Genomic DNA, 19,577 nt, shown 5'->3' with positions numbered 1-19,577 from the left:
TATTAGTAAACATAACAGTATTAAGATCTTTTTTGTGACTACGTTGTAAAAACAAGTATTTTCAGCTGGTTTTGTGAAATTTGTGATATTCAAGCAAGCTCTGTATTTGCACCAAATTAAAAACTACAGTAGCGTTAGCACTGCTGTAAGCTCAAACTTCACGGTACTAAATGCAAAAAGCACAAAATGAACATGTAGCTCTACTGGTAATTAAGGCGGTCGCAGTAAAAAGAGAAGAGCCCCCGTCCAATCAGAACAAAGTTCTCGCGTCTCAGCGTATTTTTTGTTTGGTAGTCTTTTTGATGTGTTAGTAGTAGTACTCACAACGCAAAAAGCTGTACCAGTTTTTTAATATTTCCTTTGAATTAAACCTCAAATCCTATTAATATTTCCTTTGTGATAAACTACTTTGTTGAAAATACTATGTAGAACATGCTCTAGCTAAAACTATTAGTGCGAGGTACTATGGAATACGTAGTATTTCGGAAACTATGATATGACTCTCACGACAACTGCTGAAAATACTACGTACTACTACTACGTAGTAGTTTACCGGTGTACTGGTTTGGTGGCATCGCTCATCATTCTTCAAGTACAATTTTTGCCGTTGTTATTGATCTTTGTTAGCACAAATTCCTAGCGACATGGTTTGATACAAAATGCGTTTCTGGCACGAGACTTTTTGGCTCTTTTAGTCGCTCTTCATCTTCTCCTTGACGTCATCGGTGAGATTGTGGCGCTTGACGCGGGAGTAGGCGTTGATGTTGTCGTCCATGATGTAATCCACCAGCACTTTGACCCACGACTTGTGACTCGGCAGGTCCTCGTAGAACTCGGGGGCAAGCGCACGCACCTGGTGCAGACGCGAGCCGGGGACGAACGGGAAGTCGTGGTGCTCGTTGTGCAGACCCACGTTGAACGTAACGCGGTTGAGGATGCCGTAGTACGAGTACGTCTCGTAGCCCAGCACGAACTCGTAGTGCTCGGCGATGAAGTGGCCAGCAACGGGGTGCACACCACAGCCCAGCAACGTGCCGAGAAGCAGGTAGAGGAGGCCAGACAGTCCGCCGTACACGTAGATGGCGTAGTTGTAGCTGAGACACACGACAGCGTTGAAGAACTCCCACATGCCAGGCGTCTTGGGGTTCACGAGAAGAGGGCGACCGCCGTAGAAGAAGAGCTGGAAGACGACAAAAAGGAACTTGGTGAGTTTGTTGTTGAAGATTTTGCCCTCGAGGTCCGTGGGGAGATCCACGTCCACGCCTTCCTCGCCCTGGTAGCGGTGGTGTTCCAGGTGGTAGCGCTTGAAGGAGATGGAGGACGGCACGCCGATGGGCAGGTTCGCGAAGATGCCCAGCAGTTTGTTGTGGAAAGGCTTCTTGAAGCCCAAATTGTGCGAGATCTCGTGCATTCCCATCATCATGGCGTGGTTGGCTGTGCCTCCGATGCAGTACATGATGAGGAAGTAGGCGGGCCACGACATGTACTGCGCATTGAGTGCCAGATACGTCTGCAGCGCCACTGTAGCCGCGATGACGTACTTAGTCTTCCAGCAGTGGCCAAAGAGCTTCTTGACTTCCGGGTATTTGGCCATGATGAGCTTACGACGAGTGGCGTGCGGCTCATCGGTCGGGGTCCAGTGGAAATCGCTCTGCGGTTCGTGCGCCATGACGAACTTGGGCTTAGTGGCCTGTGGCTCCACGGGGGCCATGGGCGGCAGGTTGCTCTTCTCCACTTTGCACATATTTGGGCTCTTTCGGTGCTGCTGGTCCCGCTCGATGCCAAATTCGGAAGTGGTCAGGAGAGCTGCTGGGTGCGGCAGGCTACGTAGCCGGTAGTAGAAACGGGCGGTTGGGAATTGATCCAAAGCGACACGTCAGACTCTCACTATGTCATACTGGGCACCAGTCATTCACGACCGTACAGCAATCAGGATGGGTGGGCGAAACAGCCCGCAACTGAGATTTGCCGCCAATGTCCAAAAACCAACGCGTGGAGTTAACGCTGCTGTAGATTGTCATGGAGCGGTGCCTTTTGCTGGTGTTGGCACTGGTGGCCGTGACTAGCGGAATGAAGATCAGAAAATCTTAAGCTTCGGTCTGTGCGCGCGCTTACCGCCAGGACCTTCATCAGCTCAGCTGATTCAGCCCACGCTATTTCAAGACGATGTGGAACTAGCGTGGGCCCCAAAGACAAGTTGACCTCGCGAGTCCAGAACGTGCGGCAGCAATAATATCGTAACTGCGATGACTGCCAGTCGTTTGCTTTTCGGGGCGTGCGCCTGTGGCACCTACCGGTAATCGAATTCACCGGTCTCGAGGTCCAGCATGGCGTAAGGACAAGATCCCAGTTTGTTATTGAGCAAGCAAATGAGGCTGGGATCTTGTCCTGCATGACCAGGAAATAAGCCAGCAAATCGCACGGCGTGCTTGTGATTGCTACAAAAATTGCCGACCGCAATCTCCAAGCTCAGTGCATTTTACTTCTCGTTGCGAGGCTCTCGCCTGAATTCTTTACCAAAGCTCTTCCGTTTCACGAACGGGTATCCAGCGAAAGATGGAGCGAGTCACACAGCCTGTGGCCATGATGTCCTATCCAAGACAACTTTCTGACCACTTGCAGTGCGGGTGAATCTTATGCATGACTGTGCGGGCCTACCCCGTGAACATCATGGCAAGGGCCCATCGAGAGCAGTGGTGAATACAGTGTGCAAATGTACTGTACATGCCTTGATAGTCGCACCAAAGTGCAGCGATTGTGAGCCCATTTCCTGGCTCAGATTGTAAGGAGCCCTTAGCGACAAAGCAGTCATTTTGTCGCGGCAAGAACTCCGGGTAAACTTAAAGCTGCCAGCATGGCAACGCCACCTATGTCTTTGGCTAACCGCTTAAACGCCGCCTATTATAATAGGCGGGGAAGCTCAGCGGCTAAAGTGCAAATGAGCACCGCGGCACCACTTGAACTGTGCCACGTCACGAACTCGAGTCAACGATCCGAGACAACATTTGTGGTGAAGTCGGTGCATTTTTCAGGAATGACTACATTTGACTTAATGCCATTTTCTATAAATTTAATTTGAAATGTTTTTTAATTATTTAAAATAATGTTTAAACACCGTTGTACCGGTACCGATACCGGTAGTTTCGTCTCGCGGAAAAAGGTGGACAACAAACCTAGCGCTCTCGCGGGCTGTAGCTCAGCACGGAAGAGCGATATCCAAATATGCATTGTATTTACCGGCACTGGGCCGCTAGGACCTACTCGGGGAGTTTGTGCCGGTGTTTGTAAAACACTCATGCCCCTGCCTTGCAATCCAGCCAGCGTTTGCGCCTGCAAAAATGATGTGCTGATTACCGGTATCAGATTACCTCTTTCATTATATTCCTGTCTACCACAAATCTATAAATCTTTTAATATTTCATGTAAACACCTCCAGTAACATACAAATCCATCAATGGTACAGTAATTCATCCCCGTCCACCCACTATCCACAATACCGGTTCTCCTACACGTATCATCTTTCCATTCCGGAATTGGCGTCCAAGAGCTCACCAAGGAGCACAACCGTCCCCTCTTCCCAGCGTCCTTAACACGTACCTACCATGGCATCTTCCTCTGCAGCGCTGCAGCAGAGTCTGGGCGAGTCGGAAGTGTTCGACCTCGTCTGTGACTACCTGCGCACGCGTCAGTTCTTTGAGGCTGAGCGCACATTACGCTCTGAACGTGAGCAGGCTGAGACCACGGGCTCCCCTAGGGCCGCGTCCCCCGTAGCAGCCGCCAACCAGCAGGATGCGACGCCGTCAGAAGACGCCACTGCTCCTTCGCTGGCTTCTCGTCTCGAGTTCATGCTAGAGCGCAGCTACGTGACGCAGCTGGTGTCCGGTACCGGTCAGGAAGAACCTGAGAAGATCTTCGTGCCTCGTCACGAGCTGGAGACGACGCCCAAGCGCGCACGTGCCAATCTGGATGGCAACGAGGCGCTAGAGATCGAGGACGTGAACCGCAACACGTTGGAGGAGGGAGACGACGAGTTTAACATCAGTACGCGCATCGTGAGCTTCGAGGCCTGCAAGGACGACCCACATGGCTCGGCCACCATGCCTATTTACCAGACGTCTACGTTCGCGCAACCTTCAGGCACCACGTTCGGCGCCTACGATTACACGCGCTCAGGTAACCCCACACGCGCGGCTCTGGAGCGTCAGATGGCCGAGCTGGAGGGCGGACACCGTGCCTTTGCCTTTACCAGTGGCATGGCCGCGCTGTCCGCTGTCTCTCGTCTGGCTCATGCCGGCGACGAGATCGTACTCTCTGACGACTCGTACGGCGGCACGTACCGCCTACTGAGCAAAGTCGCCACCAAGAACGGCGTCGATGTTAAGTACGTGGACCTGTCGGGCGAGAACGGTCCGAAGAACCTGCTGGCGGCACTCAGTGACAAGACGAAACTAGTCATGATGGAGTCCCCCACCAACCCCATGCAGCGCATCTGCGACATCAAGCGTCTCGCCGAAGCTGCGCACACAGTCGGCGCCTTGTTGTCCGTGGACAACACGATGATGAGCCCCATTCTACAGAACCCTCTCAAACTCGGTGCTGACATCGTAGTGCACTCGGCCACCAAGTTCATCTGTGGCCACAGTGACACCATGTCTGGCATCGTCATCGCCAAAGACCCGGAGCTTTGCCGTGACGTTTACTTTTACCAGAACGCAGAGGGAACTGGCCTGGCGCCGTTCGACTGTTGGCTGCTGCTGCGTGGCGTTAAGACCATGAGTCTGCGCGTGCTGGCGGCCCAGAAGAACGCCGTTAAGGTTGCAAACTTCCTGAACGACCACCCTCTTATTAAGACCGTGCACTACACGAATCTACTGCCCGAGAACTCGGCCGACCGTAAGATCCACGACTCACAGGCTCGCGGTTGCGGCTCTGTCGTGTGTTTCCGCACCGGCTCGCTCGCCTTCTCGCAGCATCTTCTGACTGTCACCAAGCTGTTTAAGATCACGGTCAGCTTCGGTAGCGTTAACTCGCTGATCTCGCTGCCCGGCGCCATGTCACACGCCAGTATTCCCGAGGAGGTGCGTAAGGCGCGCTCGTTCCCGGAGGACCTGGTGCGGCTGTCTATCGGTGTGGAGGACGCGAAGGATCTCATCAAGGATCTCTCGCAGGCGCTGCAGTCGTACGTGCCTCCTCAGACGACGCAGTAAAAGCGCTAGGGCCTATAGTTCAAGTGAGATCCTCTGAATTCGGATGGGGGCTGGTATCAAGTCTAGCCATCCTTCATGGGGTCAACGTAGTCGCGAGGGTGTTCCCAGGCCTGCCAAGAGCTGTTAGCTCTTCGTTGTGTCGGGAGTCTCGCGTGGTGCGTCGGATCATCAACCCCGTAGCACACGACGGTGTGCTGCGCATTTTGAATCCAAACGTGGACTGTAGTGTAGATCGACCAAGTTGTAGGAGTGGCGACTATTTCGACAAGTTAGTGTAGACTACTACTGCAGTAGTTTGTTAGTGTCGAGGGCGTGCCACAACACAAATACAGAAGCGCGTCAAAGAAGACTGTGACTTCAGGAAAAAGCGTCTTCTTATCCATTATTGCTCTACAATTATTTGCAAAACTTCGTAAGTCACGATTGTAGTTCAGAAACATTATCACCTCGAGCCTGGCTGGAGACATTCGCTTCCGTAGATCAGACAACACCAGCTTAGCGAGAGAGAAGAAGCGCTCACACTCGTTAGACGTTGGCGGGATGTACGCGACGTCGACGTAGTGCGCAATTGCGTTTCTTGAATGCCGCTCTCACAATAGAACGCTCTTCGGCGGCTCTTGAAGACGACCGTTCGAGATCAGGCGACCTAAATTCAGCGCAGGCTAATTTTTCCGCGACGTTCAGCGCGTCCCCACGCTGTAACTTGACTAGACCTTACTCAAAATTGGGCCATACACTAATAATTAAATTAAAAAATTGGGATTAATTTTTACGCATATTATTTTTCGGGTTCCCTGCATGTAGTAGTCTACTACTGTAGTACTACTACAGAAGCGCGCTGATAAGACGGACCTCAGAAAAAAAACATCTTTTTTTAACTACTGTAATACTGTACTAGTACTACTACTACTAAAGTCTAGTACTACGAAGTAATAGTACATAGTAGTAGCTTTTATCGGACTACTGCCAATGCTACACCTTTGTGCGTAGTAATCTGCAACCAAACTCGAGAGTCGCAAATTTCTTTTTGTTTCTTTGACAAAAAGAAGCTGCTAAATCAATTTTTGTAAAAACTCGAGAGTCGCAAATTTCTTTTTGTCAAAGAAACAAAGTAACAAAAAGAAATTTGCGACTCTCGAGTTTTTACAAAATTGATTTAGCAGCTTCTTTTCGGCAATCGAAGACGTAAAAGAGCGCGAGCGCTGAATTATTACTCGCCGTAGCCCTGACGTCACCAACCGAAGTCCCTTCCACAAGTTGCGAGAGTGCAGCTCCTCTTCCCTCACCCACTCCCAAAGGGGATAACTTCAGGGTGGACTCCAAGCGCGATCCAGGAGGGGAATATGGGGGCTCGGGAGGTAGCATCACTGCTCACTTTGAAACCAGAGCATCCCGAGCCGATCACAAACCTTCGTCCCGTGAAGCGCAAAAATAGTGTATATATATAGCGCCTTCAGCACACTGAAACATCCTTCAATAGGATTGCACATTGGGGAATAGGGTCCTAATCGCAACAGCTCCATGTCCGGGTGCTTCATGACGCGCTCCTCCGTCTGGCGGTGGGCAGGAGCGTTGTCCAGCACTATCACGATCTTCTTTTTCTGGAAGCCGGTCTGGAACACGTCGGAGGCCTTAACGGCTTCGTAGATGTCCTCTACGAAGGCTGCGTTCTTGTCCATGCGTACGCTTCCGCGCTGAAGCCGGTAGGTCACCAGCCCGATAGCTGACGACACCGCACATTGAATTTGCAGATTCGCTCCTCTTGAAGGAGGAAGTTTTACGACAGCTCGCTGTCCACGCTGCGCGCGCCCTCGCTGTCGCTTCAGGTACACGTTATAGTTAGTCTCATCGTGATAAACAATACAGTTACCGTCACTTTGGTGTGCCTTCAGTTTCTCTGCAAACACGCGACGCTTCTCCTTATTCACGTCATTGTTGCATGTTGTCGGCTCGATGCGAACTTGCTTCACTGTGTAAAGCAAGTTCAGCAAATGGCGGCTGATTGTCGATGTGTGCACCTTCACGTTGCAGTCGATTGTCGATGTGTGCACCTTCACGTTGCAGTGAGAAAGAGCATGGTACGCATTTGGCTCAGCGTGTACGTGCAGTCGTCATCGAGATATCTCTCGAGGCATTCCTGGCCTCTTGCGTCATCTTGACGTGCCTTGCTCCACCACGAGGAAGGTCCGTAGCTTGCCCGCGTCGCACCAAATCATAGGCGGTGGTGGGTGAGATGTCGTTGCTAGCCGCCACGGCTAGCCAGTCGCGACGACCAGCACGATATGCGTCGAGGACACGCTGTTTTTCGAGGACCGTGTGCTTTGATGTGCGAAGTTGCGATTGCATCTTGTAGTGCAGATGAGCGCGAATTGGGAAATGAGCTTCTGGCCAATCTTCTTCCTCTACAGAATACACTGACACACGCGCTAGCTCTGTTTTCGCGCGCTTTTAGCATCTCTATTTGGCAGGAGTTATCCGGGCCCTCTCGTTTTAGCGCCACACGACATTGATTGCGTTATTTCCGACTTTGAATGCAGAATTGAAGTTGCTAAATCATTTTTTGTAAAACTTTGACAAAAAGAAATTTGCGACTCTCGAGTTTGATTGCAGATTACTACTACGAAGTTGGACGCACAAAGGTGTAGTTTCGGAGGCCCTGATTTATTTTCAAGCATTGCGTTAGATATCTGGATGCTAGATTTTTTATTTTTAAAGATTGAAGAACTGCATAACTTATGGGAACACGCTCCAAAACTTATGCTTTTTATTTCAGGAATCACCTCGATAAGACTGTTACGTTGCCTTTCTAAAGAGCTTGATGGAGCACTTAAGGATTAGTTGATTTACTTGCTAGCAATTATCGACAACAAGCAAGTTCTCTGTAGTTTCATCATTAACAATAATACAATCTTGGATTTTGAGCTCTCCGTGGGGTAAATCAGATCGCCTAAAACTGTAAAGGAAGATGCGAGGTATTCTTTACACCAGCAGCGAGGCTTGACGTTTGAAAACGTTAATTTTGGAGCGCTTGAATCTGCATCCATTGTGGCATAATTCATTTCGGCAAATAAGCAATACCATTTCTTATTGAGCCACCGATTTACATTCGGAGTTACCGGCGGTATCGGATGCTATGCTTTGTCATTGTCTGCTGACGTGTTGCAGAAGCTGCAACTTGTCGCGTTCCAAAAGTGAGTCGAGTCGACAAGCTTCCTCTTTAAGTTTGTCGTCGACTATGGTCGCTCCTCTTGGATAAAGCACTTGATCCGTATGCCCTAGGAACACTTTCACCATTCCACTGAAAGGTAAAAGAAAGTATGATTAGATCGTTAGCTTCACTACTCCTCAGCTCAACGTTCTTCTGCGACCATGCAGTCGCTTCTCATGCATTGGCCTGGCATCATTTGTCTTCACTATACTGCACAGCACCTTTGTGCTCAGCTCAGTTGTGCCAGGTCCCGTAGTTCGACCATCCGTATTGTACTTCACGTTGACTCTGGTCCTAGATATGAATCTGGATTCCAACACGCCTCCTTCGAAGCTTCAGCTTTGACTACTTTGCATCTCCGATGCCAACACTAGCAATCAGATTCTTGAGACGCAATTTGTCCAGTGCTTTCGTAAAAGCATCAGCAGGATTCTCATCTCCTTTGATCTTATGTAGTTTGAGCACTCCACGTTCCACTTGTTTACGCACGTAATGCCAACGCAATTCGATGTGTCGAGTGCGGCGACTGTAGTTAGGATTTGTAGCTAGAACGTGTGCAGCTTGGTTGTCAATACCAATGCGTAATTCCACAGTGTGGTGCGGGAGAATTTCCTGTGAGATGTTACTCTCTGTAATTGCCTCCACAGTCTCACATGCAGCCACATACTCAGCTTCAGCAGTGGACAAGGCTACAATGGACTGTCGTCTCGACATCCATGAAATGGCACCACCAGCTAGTGTAAAAACGAATCCTGTCGTGCTCTTCCGAGTTTCTGGGTCATTGGCCCAGTCACTGTCACAATGTCCTTCGAGTACTATAGCCTTCGACTTTATCTCTTGTCGATCGTACGTTATTCCATAGTTCACAGTACCCGCAAGATAGCGTAGGACACGTTTCAATGCACCAACGTGCTTACTTGATGGGTTTGCCACAAATCTACTCAACTGGCTCAGTGCAAATGCCAGATCAGGACGTGTACTTGTCGCCAAATACATCAGCATACCCACGGCTTCACGGTACGGGAAACTAGTGTCGCTTGTCTTGCCTTTCTCCAGCGGGACAAATCTGGCCTTCACTTCCATGGGATTTCCAACAGCATGAGCTTCACCGCAGCCAAACTTCTCCAAACTTTCGTGCGCATACTTTGTTTGAGTGACTGTAATCTGCTCTTCTGTCTGGCTAACTTCAACCCCAAGATATGCAGTCAATAGTCCTTGGTCCTTGAGTCCATACTCTTAATCCAAATCTTCAAACAAAATATTCTTGCTCTCCTCATCCTTGGTCGCTACCACGATATCATCCACATACACAAGGACAAGTATAACATCTTCTCCATCAATACGATAGTACAGACAGGGCTCGGTCAACGATCTCTGGTGGCCACAAGTAAGAAGCCACTGGTTAATTTCAGAGTTCCACTCGCGCCCAGACTGCCTCAATCTATACAACGCTGTGGTCACCACATACATGTGGCCATCCACTTCACACGGAAACCCGTCAATCGACTTCACGTATTGCAGGATTCCGAGTAATGCATTTAGATATGCCGTATCTACATCTCCTCCGTAGAGCTTCAGGTTCAGAGCCGCAGCTAATGCCACTAGAAGCCTGAAGGAAGACATTCGTGCCACCGGCGAGAACGTGTCAGCGAAATCCACTCCTGGTCTCTGATACTTCCTCTGGTCGGAAATGATCACGCGAAGTCGACAATTTGACCAATAGCGTTAGTTCTATTTACCCAATTCAGCGTCTGATTGGACTAAACGAAAGCCCTGCATCTCCTCTTCCTACAGCCACCAGTTTTGCGCCGAACGAACTTCTGTAGCCTCCGCAATCTCACTTTTTGCTCTCAAGGTTTCAAGCCTCGCCTGGAGTGCGACCCGCCACGCCTGCACTACGCTGTTTCTTCCTCTACAAATATGCCGAAGCCCAACCTTACCGATAATGAGCGCAAAGCCGTCATTGACGAGCTTCTAAAAATCAGCAACAACGGAGAATTACCCCGTGGAGCGTTTGCTAAGGTTGGTGTTCTTATCGGCCGACATCCGGACACCGTGAGGTTAATTTGGAAGCGGTACATCTCTGCAGTGACGGCTAGTGTCGTGGGGGGTGATTGGCGTAGCCGGATTAAAGAAGAACAGCGGCAGAAAGCGGAAGAATCGAGACGAGGTACGAGACAAACTGAAGAGTGTTCATATCGAGGATAGAGCGGTTGAAAGACGTGTGGCGGCGGTCTCTGGTCTCTCCAGGCATCTGGGTAAGACAGGCAGTGAATGAAGGGATGGTAACGCGACGAACCACGTTTATCAAGGCCGTCGCTAACGAATGAAAACAAGATACGGCGGGTAGAGCACGCGTTGTCGTTTTATCGGACGAATTTTACTGTGCCATTTTGGACTCATTGCCCATTCTATTCCGAGTTAGACGAGAAGTGGTTTTACGCAGAATCGCAACAGGACGATCATACCTCGTTTTTCGACGGCGGAAGAACTTCCTTGCTCGCGCCTTGAAAGAGTTAAACGATTCCGTTCCCTAGACGATGATTTTAGCCTGCCCAAGGTAAATCTTCTATAATATTATATTTTTGACATATAAAAACCTCTAACATTTTATTTTTAATTTTAGGTACGATCTTCACCGAAAGCAGCGTTGGGATGGCAAAGTTGGTATATTGTCTTTCACGGAACAGTACGAGGCGAAACGGCGAAGCAAAAATAGAGACAAAGGAGCTATTTGCACTCGTAATATCGATACGGTCTGTCGGGAAGTGTACAAGGATTATCTTCTGACAAAAGTATTTCCAGCGATCAAAGCAAATTGGCCAAGGAAGGATCGGAATGAAATCATATTCGTACAACAAGACAATGCAAAGCCGCACGTAGCGCCAACAGACCCGGATGTAATGAAGGCCGGAACTGAAGGAGGATGGAACATCAAGCTACTATGTCAGCCCCCCAACTCGCCTGACCTCAATTAGATCTGGGTCTGTTCGCCTCCATGCAAAGTATTCAGCATCGAATACCAAGTAAGGGTATCAACGCTCTCATAGCGTCGGTGGTGGACGCGTTTCGGCAGCTGGAGACTGACACGGTAGATGATATTTTTTTGACCTTACAGGCATGTATGCTGGAGCTTTTACGAGAAGGAGGAGGCAACCTGTACAAACTACCGCACTTGGGGAAAGCCAAGCTCCGGAGGGCGAAACAACTTCCTGTTAGTTTGTCATGTAGCAAAGAGCTGTATGAGTCTGGTGTCGCGTTACTTAAGTCTTCAAACCGTGGCAGTGCACTGCTATTCAATTTAACATCAGCATAAATGACAGTTAATGTGATCTATAAATGACAGTTAATGTGATCTATAACTTTATATAAATCGTAAAATAAGGTCTTAGCGGGTAACAGCACTATTGACCTATCATACTTACTTCGCGTGATCATTTCCGACCAGAGGAAGTAATTGCCAAGAGCAACTAGTCGAGCTTTGAAGCGAATCACAAACCCCTGAAAATCCGTCTTCACACTATAGACCCATCGTGTCTTGATAGGCTTAGCATCCTTCGGAACATCCTCAAACGCAATCTATTCCAGAACTCTACGTCGTTTCATTGCCGACATCTCTGCCAGCTCGGCTTCGCGCCAATAGTTACGGTATTTGCTTCGCATAGCTTCGCGGTGGTTGCGTGGAATCCTAACATCACTTGCTCGTATAGGACGTCCATTCTCATCCAGTACACGTGACGTATTCTGCACCGCGTTGACTACATAGTCATCCAAAGAATTAGGTCGATGACGCTCGTGATCTCACGTAGACCAGTTCGAGTTCGCTTCGGACCTTCACGTTCCGCACATATCTCCACACGACCCATTTCTGAGTTTGTTTCATCTCGTTGGCGCTTGCATACCAATTTCTCACACGTACTGGAAATGGTGACGTTATCAGCATCTTCACTGAATTTCTCATCAACGTCAGCCAGCATATCTCCGTCTTCATCGGCTACAAGATTCGTTTCATTCACAACCGATTCAGAGAGATTTTCACCTGCATGCAGCCCTTCAGTGTCCACTTCAGATGAACTCCCATCAGCACCAACGTCTAATGAACCACACACACTGACAGCAGACGCATTATCACTTGTCATGTCAGGTTTCGTGTATCCATATACTGTCGTAAGTTTCGACGCTGATCCTTCAGAATTCACACCGTCACTCTGTATAAGATCATCACTCTGGTTGTGGTATTGTCCACTCTGCAGTGCAGTCAGTACACTAGATAAACCCGCCGTTACCCCTTCAACATTCGGAACACACGGAGGTTCAGTCACTGTGTCTCCGATTCCTTCCAGTCCTGTCCAGTTTGCAGATGCTGTTGACGGTAATGACGCTCGTTGCGCCTCCCTAAGCTCCGTCATCACCTCATATCGCTCTTCAACTCGTTGCGCAGTATCGTCCTCGCCTCCCTCGAGGTCTCTGGTCGCTTCGAGCGTAGCCTCGCTCATCATCGGAGCAGCGTTCGAGTTGCAGACTTCACTCAGATCCATAGTAGATTCGAGCGTTGAGTTTTCAGTACTCGGCTCCATGTTACTGCGCTTCGTAAAGTGCAACGACTCCAAGTCGTCGTCCTCCAAGTCTACTCCATGACGATCTCGGTACATCACATCCTCACTAATGCGAAGATCGGATACGAATTTAGCTGTACGATCATCAGGAAAGTAGACTTTACAACCCACGGTATCTTCAGCATAACCGAGCACAAAACCTAGTCGCGCGTTATCATGGTGCTTCTTCCGACCTGGTGTCACTGGTACATGCACATAAGCAAGTGAACCAAACTTGCGGATGTGATGGAGGTCGGGTTTGATCCCAAACATAATCTCATAGGGAATGCTCTGAGTTCCCTTATTGTAGGTTCTGTTCTTGATGTACACTGCGTTACGCAGCGCTTCAGGCCACAGACTAACAGATAATCCAGCATCATGCATCATCGACTTCGTCATCTCCACGAGAGATCGAAGCGTCCTCTCGCAAAGGTTCAGCTGTGCTCTCTTTGGACCCACCTTCACATGCTCGATGCCGTGCACTCCGTACCAGTTATCCAATACTGTATTAACGAATTCACCGCCTTTGTCTGTCAAGACTTGGTGTACTCTGTACTTCACTCGAATAGAGCCATCCTGCTGACGACCAGCTTGTCTTTCAGCCCAGAACACATATTCTTTCATGTGCTGGTTCACTACCTCGCTTGACTTGCTAGTCAACATGTGAACTTTCACAAAGCGAGTGTACCCATCCATGAGCACAAGAACAGCCTCGAATCTAGTACCATTAGCTTTACTAGGGATCAGTAAGTCAGCGTATACCATTTGGTTCGGAGCCTTTGTGTTGCGATCCAGCTTCTTCCAGTGTCTTCGCTGCTTCTGCTTGCCAATATGACAGGCGTCACACGTTCCTAGCTCTCTCTGCCTTAGCATCATGCCACGAACGAGGTTCTTGTCGACCATCGTCTTCAAGTATTGTGGACACATGCCCCAATCTCTCATGCAAAAGTTTCAAAGAAGCCACTCCTTCCGCAACTGTGATATTGCACAACGGCCGATCCTGTGAACTAATAAATCCATTTCTGGATGGATGGCTCACTTGAAATCCCCATGTTCCATCGTCCGGTGCTGCAACAATTACAGTATCCTCGTGTTCATCTTTCACACGAAAGCACCTCAATTGTCCATGGTAATCAAAGTCAAAACCTTGTTCCGTAGCTTATCCGACTGATAGTAGGCCATGTGTAGCACCAGGAATGTAGAAGACGTCACTGAGGTACACTGCCTTCCGCTCGCCTTCAACTTCAGTTATTAGCTGCACAGTCCCTACTCCAGCCACTCGAGAAGCCAGCGCAGGCGTAACCCCATGTACATGCTGGGATTGATTTAGATCCGGTGTAAACGCCACGTAATACCACGGGTTTCCCGTCATGTGCACGTTAGCAGCCGTATCGAAGTAGCACCACCCACTACTTGTGTCTACTTCATGTTCATCATGTTCGAGACCATCGTACCAACAGCTAACAGTAGCATCAGCTTCATTACCTCTTGCCTCTTTCTCCATGTTTGAACCCGCTTCATTCTCTTCGCTGTTCTCCGCCGGCCGTCTGGCGTCGATCAGTAGAGCGTCCAAAGCGTCCGTCACTTCTTCTGATACATGTACTTCTTCTGTATCTGAGCCTAATGACTCGCTGTAATCCACACAAGTCACATTTGCACGTGCCTTCTTCTTCTGCTCGCTTTTAGCAGCTCTGGCCCCGTCTTGGTTCTTCACCTTCTGCGGACACTCCGAAAAAGGTGTTCAGTACTGTCGCAAACAAAGCACTTTTTCACCTTCTTCTTTGTGTCTTTAAACTTCTCAGTTTTTTCACGATTTTGTCCATTGCCATCGGCCTTCTGCTTCTCAACACTACCGCTTTTCTGGCTGCGTTTCCCGCTCTTAGCTTGAAAAACTCTCTGTCGAGAGTCAGCAACCCGAATAAGCTCTCGAGTCCGCTCTGGGGTGATGTATGTGTCAGCACAATTGTACCGAACACCACTCTTCAAACTCTCAAACTCATACGTATGCGGTAGACTGTTCAACATTAACTCCACCATCGCGGTGTCGTCGAATTGATAGTTGAGAGACAGCAACTCCGTCCGCAAGTTGAACATCGTACTCAGGTGCTTGTTGACGTTTCCGCCCGAGGACAGCTTGAGCATATCAAGCTCGTGTCTAATGCTCTCAGCTCTATGAGCCATAGTAGTTCGGTTCTCCCGGCTCTCATAGATTACGCAGAGCGCCTTCCACGTGTCGGGTCCGGTGGATTTGTCGCGAATCTGATGGAAGATTTCTGCTGGCAGTGACATCCCGATGAGCTGCATGATGGTCAACTGATGATCATCAAACTCTTCCTCAGCCTCCGACGTAGAGAGCATCATCTTCGTGAGATTCCCATTCACGATATCCATGAGTTTCTTCTTCTTGAGAACTATCTCCATCGCCCATTTATACTGCTGCCAATCCTTCCCATCCCAGTTCTTTGGGACACATACTTTAATGGTCCTGACATCTTAGATCACGTTAGTGAACAAAATCCGAAAGTCTTTTGGGCTCAGAACCCTCTTGGATAATGCACTTGATCCGTATGCCCTAGGAACATTTTCACCAGTCCACTGAAAGGTAAAAGAAAGTATCATTAGATCGTTAGCTTCACTATTAATACTCCTCAGCTCAACGTTGTTCTGCGACCATGCAGTCGCTTCTCATGCATTGGCCTGGCATCATTTGTCTTCACTACACTGCACAGCACCTTTGTGCTCAGCTCAGTTGTGCCAGGTCCCGTAGTTCGACCATCCGTCTTGTACTTCACGTTGACTCTGGTCCTGGATATGAATCTGGATTTCAACAGCTCCAGTACTGGACGGCGCTTCTGGGGAATAATAAAGCGTGTATTGCGTCGGTCCGATATCACTGCTGCTCTACAGTAGACGCTGTTGTTAGGAGTTTCTCGAACGGAAAGGGTCGATTCTTTGGACTGGGTGGGACAAGGTGTTTCGAATCTGTGCTCACGTAATAGCGCTTGAAAATGGAGCACTGGATTTGTGGTGCGTTTCGGTGGCGCAAAAGAGGAATTTGTTGGCGTCCAGCAGTCGAGCAGATGAACGTATCCTCACGGTGCTTGTCGCAGCTCAGGAAAGTCTCCATTGCGTGCACAAACTGAGAGCAACAACGCATTAGCGTTGCTTGGTGGACGGCAACAATAGTGACAGACTAACCTCGATGTATGTGTCCTCGGTTTTGGAGCCGAATAGTCTCAGCAAGGTTTTCAGCTTGCTCTTTTGAGAGCCGAACGTTCAGATTGCTAGTCAAATGTGCCGGTTCGGTCTTTTCTTGAGACAGGCTTGACTGACATGGGCCGATAAGCTGGTGCATGCTGTACCGGTTGGCAACAGCAAACTGTTTGTGAGGTTAAGTTTGCTGCCGGGAAAATACGCGTGTTACCTGTTTACCTGAAAACTGGATCGTGTGATCAAGAAGAAGACCAGGGTATGCTCGCCGCAAGAGGCACGAAAAGAGCTCTACATCATATCGCTGTAGGTTTAATGCGGAGGAGAACAAGGGCAACTGTGAGCTCAAAAGAAGACAAAACAACCAGATTTTTCGTACATGCTGGAGAGCGTCCAGCCAGCCTTCGATGAGATCCCAATCCTGTTGATCAACCAAGCGCTTGAGACCGAATAGGTTTGTGAGATAGTGCCGGATGAACTTGGCGAGCTGCAATAACGAAAGCGACAGCGTCAAAGCAGAATTCACTATATCCCATGCATACATTTTTCACAACTGCTAATGCTTGATACTGACAAGTCTCCGTATCCGTCGTATATCTCGTTGATAAAGCGAGCAAGCCTTGTCTCCTTAACGTACGTGCCACAACCGCTTGTCGACGGGATCTGAATTTAAAAAATCGCCCTCGTCCTTATCGTTGACGTTTTGGTCCTCAGCATCGACAGCTAGCGGTTTTACAAAACAAGCACGAACATTCGCCACGAAGCGTTTGTCCGAAGCGCTGTTTGGGCAGCACAACTCCAGAGACCGTCTGCCATACTGACATTTGAATTTGATTTCTGCGTCGTTGCAAGCTCCAAATACCGGTATTGCGTTTAAATCTGTTGCCTGGCGTCCAATCACACATGATTATCATTGAAAAAAATATTATGGCGCTAGGTGCAGTAATAGGTCAGCACGGAAAACTTTGCGGTGGTGCCTTCCAGGGACACCAACGAAGCCCGCGGCTAGTCTAGAAATCAGTGTGGTTTTTACTATAAAAAAAAGCTTTACGAAGCTGTAATTTTTCATTTTCATGACCACGAAAACGAACGCAGAATAATATTGTCCGTCATTGTGACTAAACTGCTTCACCAATCATTCGCTCCTATTGGCGATGATGCAGGTCTACGTCACCGGTATTTGCGCTCGGTTTTTGCGCAACGTCGCCACAAGATTTATTCCGGTGCGTTATAGACGGCGTGCTCCCTGGGTATAGTCGAAATCACAGAGAATTGAGCCCTTGCATATTAATGTAGGCTTTACCCAAATGCTTATATATATATATCTTTTCAGTGTCTGTAAACCCAGGTAGTGTTTTGAGCAGCTTAAGGAAAATTCTTGTGCTGAATATGAGCATAGCGAGGTCTTATCAGAAGGCGGCCGTCAAAACTTCAGCCCCACCATTCGCCCCACTTCCACATCCGCCCTCCAGTCCTCTCTAGACCACCACAATGTGCGGAATTGTCGCCATCCTACGCTCCATGATGCCCGAGGCGGAGCTCCGCCAAGCCGCACTAGTCGCCGGCAAGAAGATCCAGCACCGTGGCCCGGACTGGAACGGCGTGCGCGTGTTTGGCGAGCGCGGTATCGCCATCGAGCACGAGCGTCTGGCCATTATCGACCCGGAGTCGGGCGCTCAGCCTCTCGTGAGCAACGACCCGGAGCGAAGCATCACGTGCGGCGTCAACGGCGAGATCTACAACTACAAGGAGCTGGCTGCGGGCCTGAAAACGCCCTACAAGTTCCTCACCAAGTCGGACTGCGAGGTCATCATCCCGCTCTACCTCGAGCACGGCCCAGGCTTTGTCCACTTGCTGCGTGGCATGTTCAGCTTCGTTCTCTACGACCACCGCAAGGATTTCTTCCTAGCTGCTAGGGATCACATGGGAATTACCCCAATGTATTATGGCTACGGAGCTGACGGTAGTGTCTGGTTCGCCTCGGAAATGAAGGCGCTGGAGGAAGGATGCGTCCGCTTCGAGGTCTTCCCGCCTGGTCACGTCTTCACGAGCGACACGGAGACGTGTAAGCCATGGTACAAGCCCAACTGGTACGAGCCTGGCCACATTGGCAAGACGCCGTTGGATCTCACGGCTCTTCGTGAAGCTTTCGAGGCTGCTGTCAAGCGTCGAATGATGTCGGACGTCCCATGGGGCGTACTGCTCTCTGGAGGACTGGACTCGTCTCTTGTGGCTTCAATTGCAGTCCGAGAGAAGCAGAAACTCGTGGCTCAAGGTGGAGAATGGATCAACAAGATCCACTCGTTCACTATCGGTCTCGAGAACTCGCCCGACCTCAAGGCAGCACAGGAAGTGGCCGAGTTCCTTGGTACCATCCACCACTCGTACACGTACACGATCCAGGAAGGTCTGGACGCTGTATCGGAAGTCATCAAGCACCTGGAGACGTACGACGTGACCACAATCCGTGCGTCTACCCCCATGTTCCTTATGTCGAGGAAGATCAAGGCGATGGGCATCAAGATGGTGCTATCTGGTGAAGGTGCCGATGAAGTCTTTGGCGGATACTTGTACTTCCACAAAGCTCCCAGTGCTGAGGCCTTCCACAAGGAGACGGTGGCCAAACTACAGGCGCTGCACCAGTACGACTGTCTGCGTGCCAACAAGTCCACAAGTGCGTGGGGTCTAGAGGCGCGTGTGCCGTTCCTGGACGCCGATTTCCTCGACATCGCCATGAACATTGACACGCGCGAGAAGATGATCGACGCCAAGGCCAAAAAGTTCGAGAAGTACATTATCCGCAAGGCTTTCGAGGACAAGGAGAACCCGTACTTGCCCGAGCACATTCTGTGGCGTCAGAAGGAGCAGTTCTCGGACGGTGTAGGCTACGGGTGGATTGATTCGCTCAAGGATCTGGCCGAGAAGACCGTCACGGAGCGCCAGATGAAGCACGCCGAGCGGCTATTCCCGTACAACACGCCTCAGTCCAAGGAGGCGTACATGTACCGCAGCATCTTCCAGCACCACTTCCATCGCGAGGTGGCGGCCCAGACTGTGCCTGGAGGCCCCAGCATCGCCTGCAGTACCCCTGCTGCTATCGAGTGGGACGCTGCGTTCAAGAACGCCGCTGACCCGTCCGGTCGTGCCATTGCCGGCGTGCACGTGGATGCCTACGCCGAGTAATGCAACAATTAGATAGTCGTGGCTCTCTCTGCCGCAGTAAACCGCATCAATACTACCAGATAGAGCGAATTGGGTCGGTATTTGGTCTCACGACTGTAGACTATTCCTGAGAATAGTGAACATGCTAACGGCAACTGAGGTTGCGCTCACAAATCGTCGCTTCAGCGGAGCATC

At 49.8% G+C, this 19,577-nt stretch overlaps 4 protein-coding genes across 4 annotated transcripts; 2 read left to right on the top strand and 2 right to left on the bottom strand.

Annotated features, from left to right (window-relative positions):
• Positions 1–691: 691 nt before the first annotated feature.
• On the bottom strand, positions 692–1,778 carry PITG_13403 (sphingolipid delta(4)-desaturase DES1-like protein; the record flags this gene model as incomplete). The annotated part of the gene is made up of 1 exon (XM_002899992.1): positions 692–1,778. The coding sequence occupies one exon, from the start codon at positions 1,742–1,744 to the stop codon at positions 692–694; it is 1,053 nt and encodes a 350-aa protein (XP_002900038.1).
• A 1,762-nt stretch (positions 1,779–3,540) lies between these two features.
• On the top strand, positions 3,541–5,549 carry PITG_13402 (cystathionine beta-lyase; the record flags this gene model as incomplete). Its single annotated transcript, XM_002899991.1, has 1 exon — positions 3,541–5,549. One exon carries the CDS (start codon positions 3,603–3,605, stop codon positions 5,205–5,207), a length of 1,605 nt encoding a protein of 534 aa, XP_002900037.1.
• A 10,206-nt stretch (positions 5,550–15,755) lies between these two features.
• PITG_13400 (uncharacterized protein) lies at positions 15,756–17,333 on the bottom strand (the record flags this gene model as incomplete). Its single annotated transcript, XM_002899990.1, has 5 exons — positions 15,756–15,911; positions 16,003–16,149; positions 16,600–16,707; positions 16,858–17,057; positions 17,312–17,333. 5 exons carry the CDS (start codon positions 17,331–17,333, stop codon positions 15,756–15,758), a joined length of 633 nt encoding a protein of 210 aa, XP_002900036.1.
• A 351-nt stretch (positions 17,334–17,684) lies between these two features.
• On the top strand, positions 17,685–19,472 carry PITG_13399 (asparagine synthetase; the record flags this gene model as incomplete). The annotated part of the gene is made up of 1 exon (XM_002899989.1): positions 17,685–19,472. The coding sequence occupies one exon, from the start codon at positions 17,712–17,714 to the stop codon at positions 19,401–19,403; it is 1,692 nt and encodes a 563-aa protein (XP_002900035.1).
• Between the last annotated feature and the right edge of the window lie 105 nt (positions 19,473–19,577).

This window comes from Phytophthora infestans, genomic scaffold, assembly GCF_000142945.1.
Source record: "Phytophthora infestans T30-4 supercont1.28 genomic scaffold, whole genome shotgun sequence".
Classification (NCBI taxonomy): Eukaryota; Oomycota; class Peronosporomycetes; order Peronosporales; family Peronosporaceae; genus Phytophthora; species Phytophthora infestans.
This window is presented reverse-complemented; position numbering and strand designations above follow the sequence as displayed.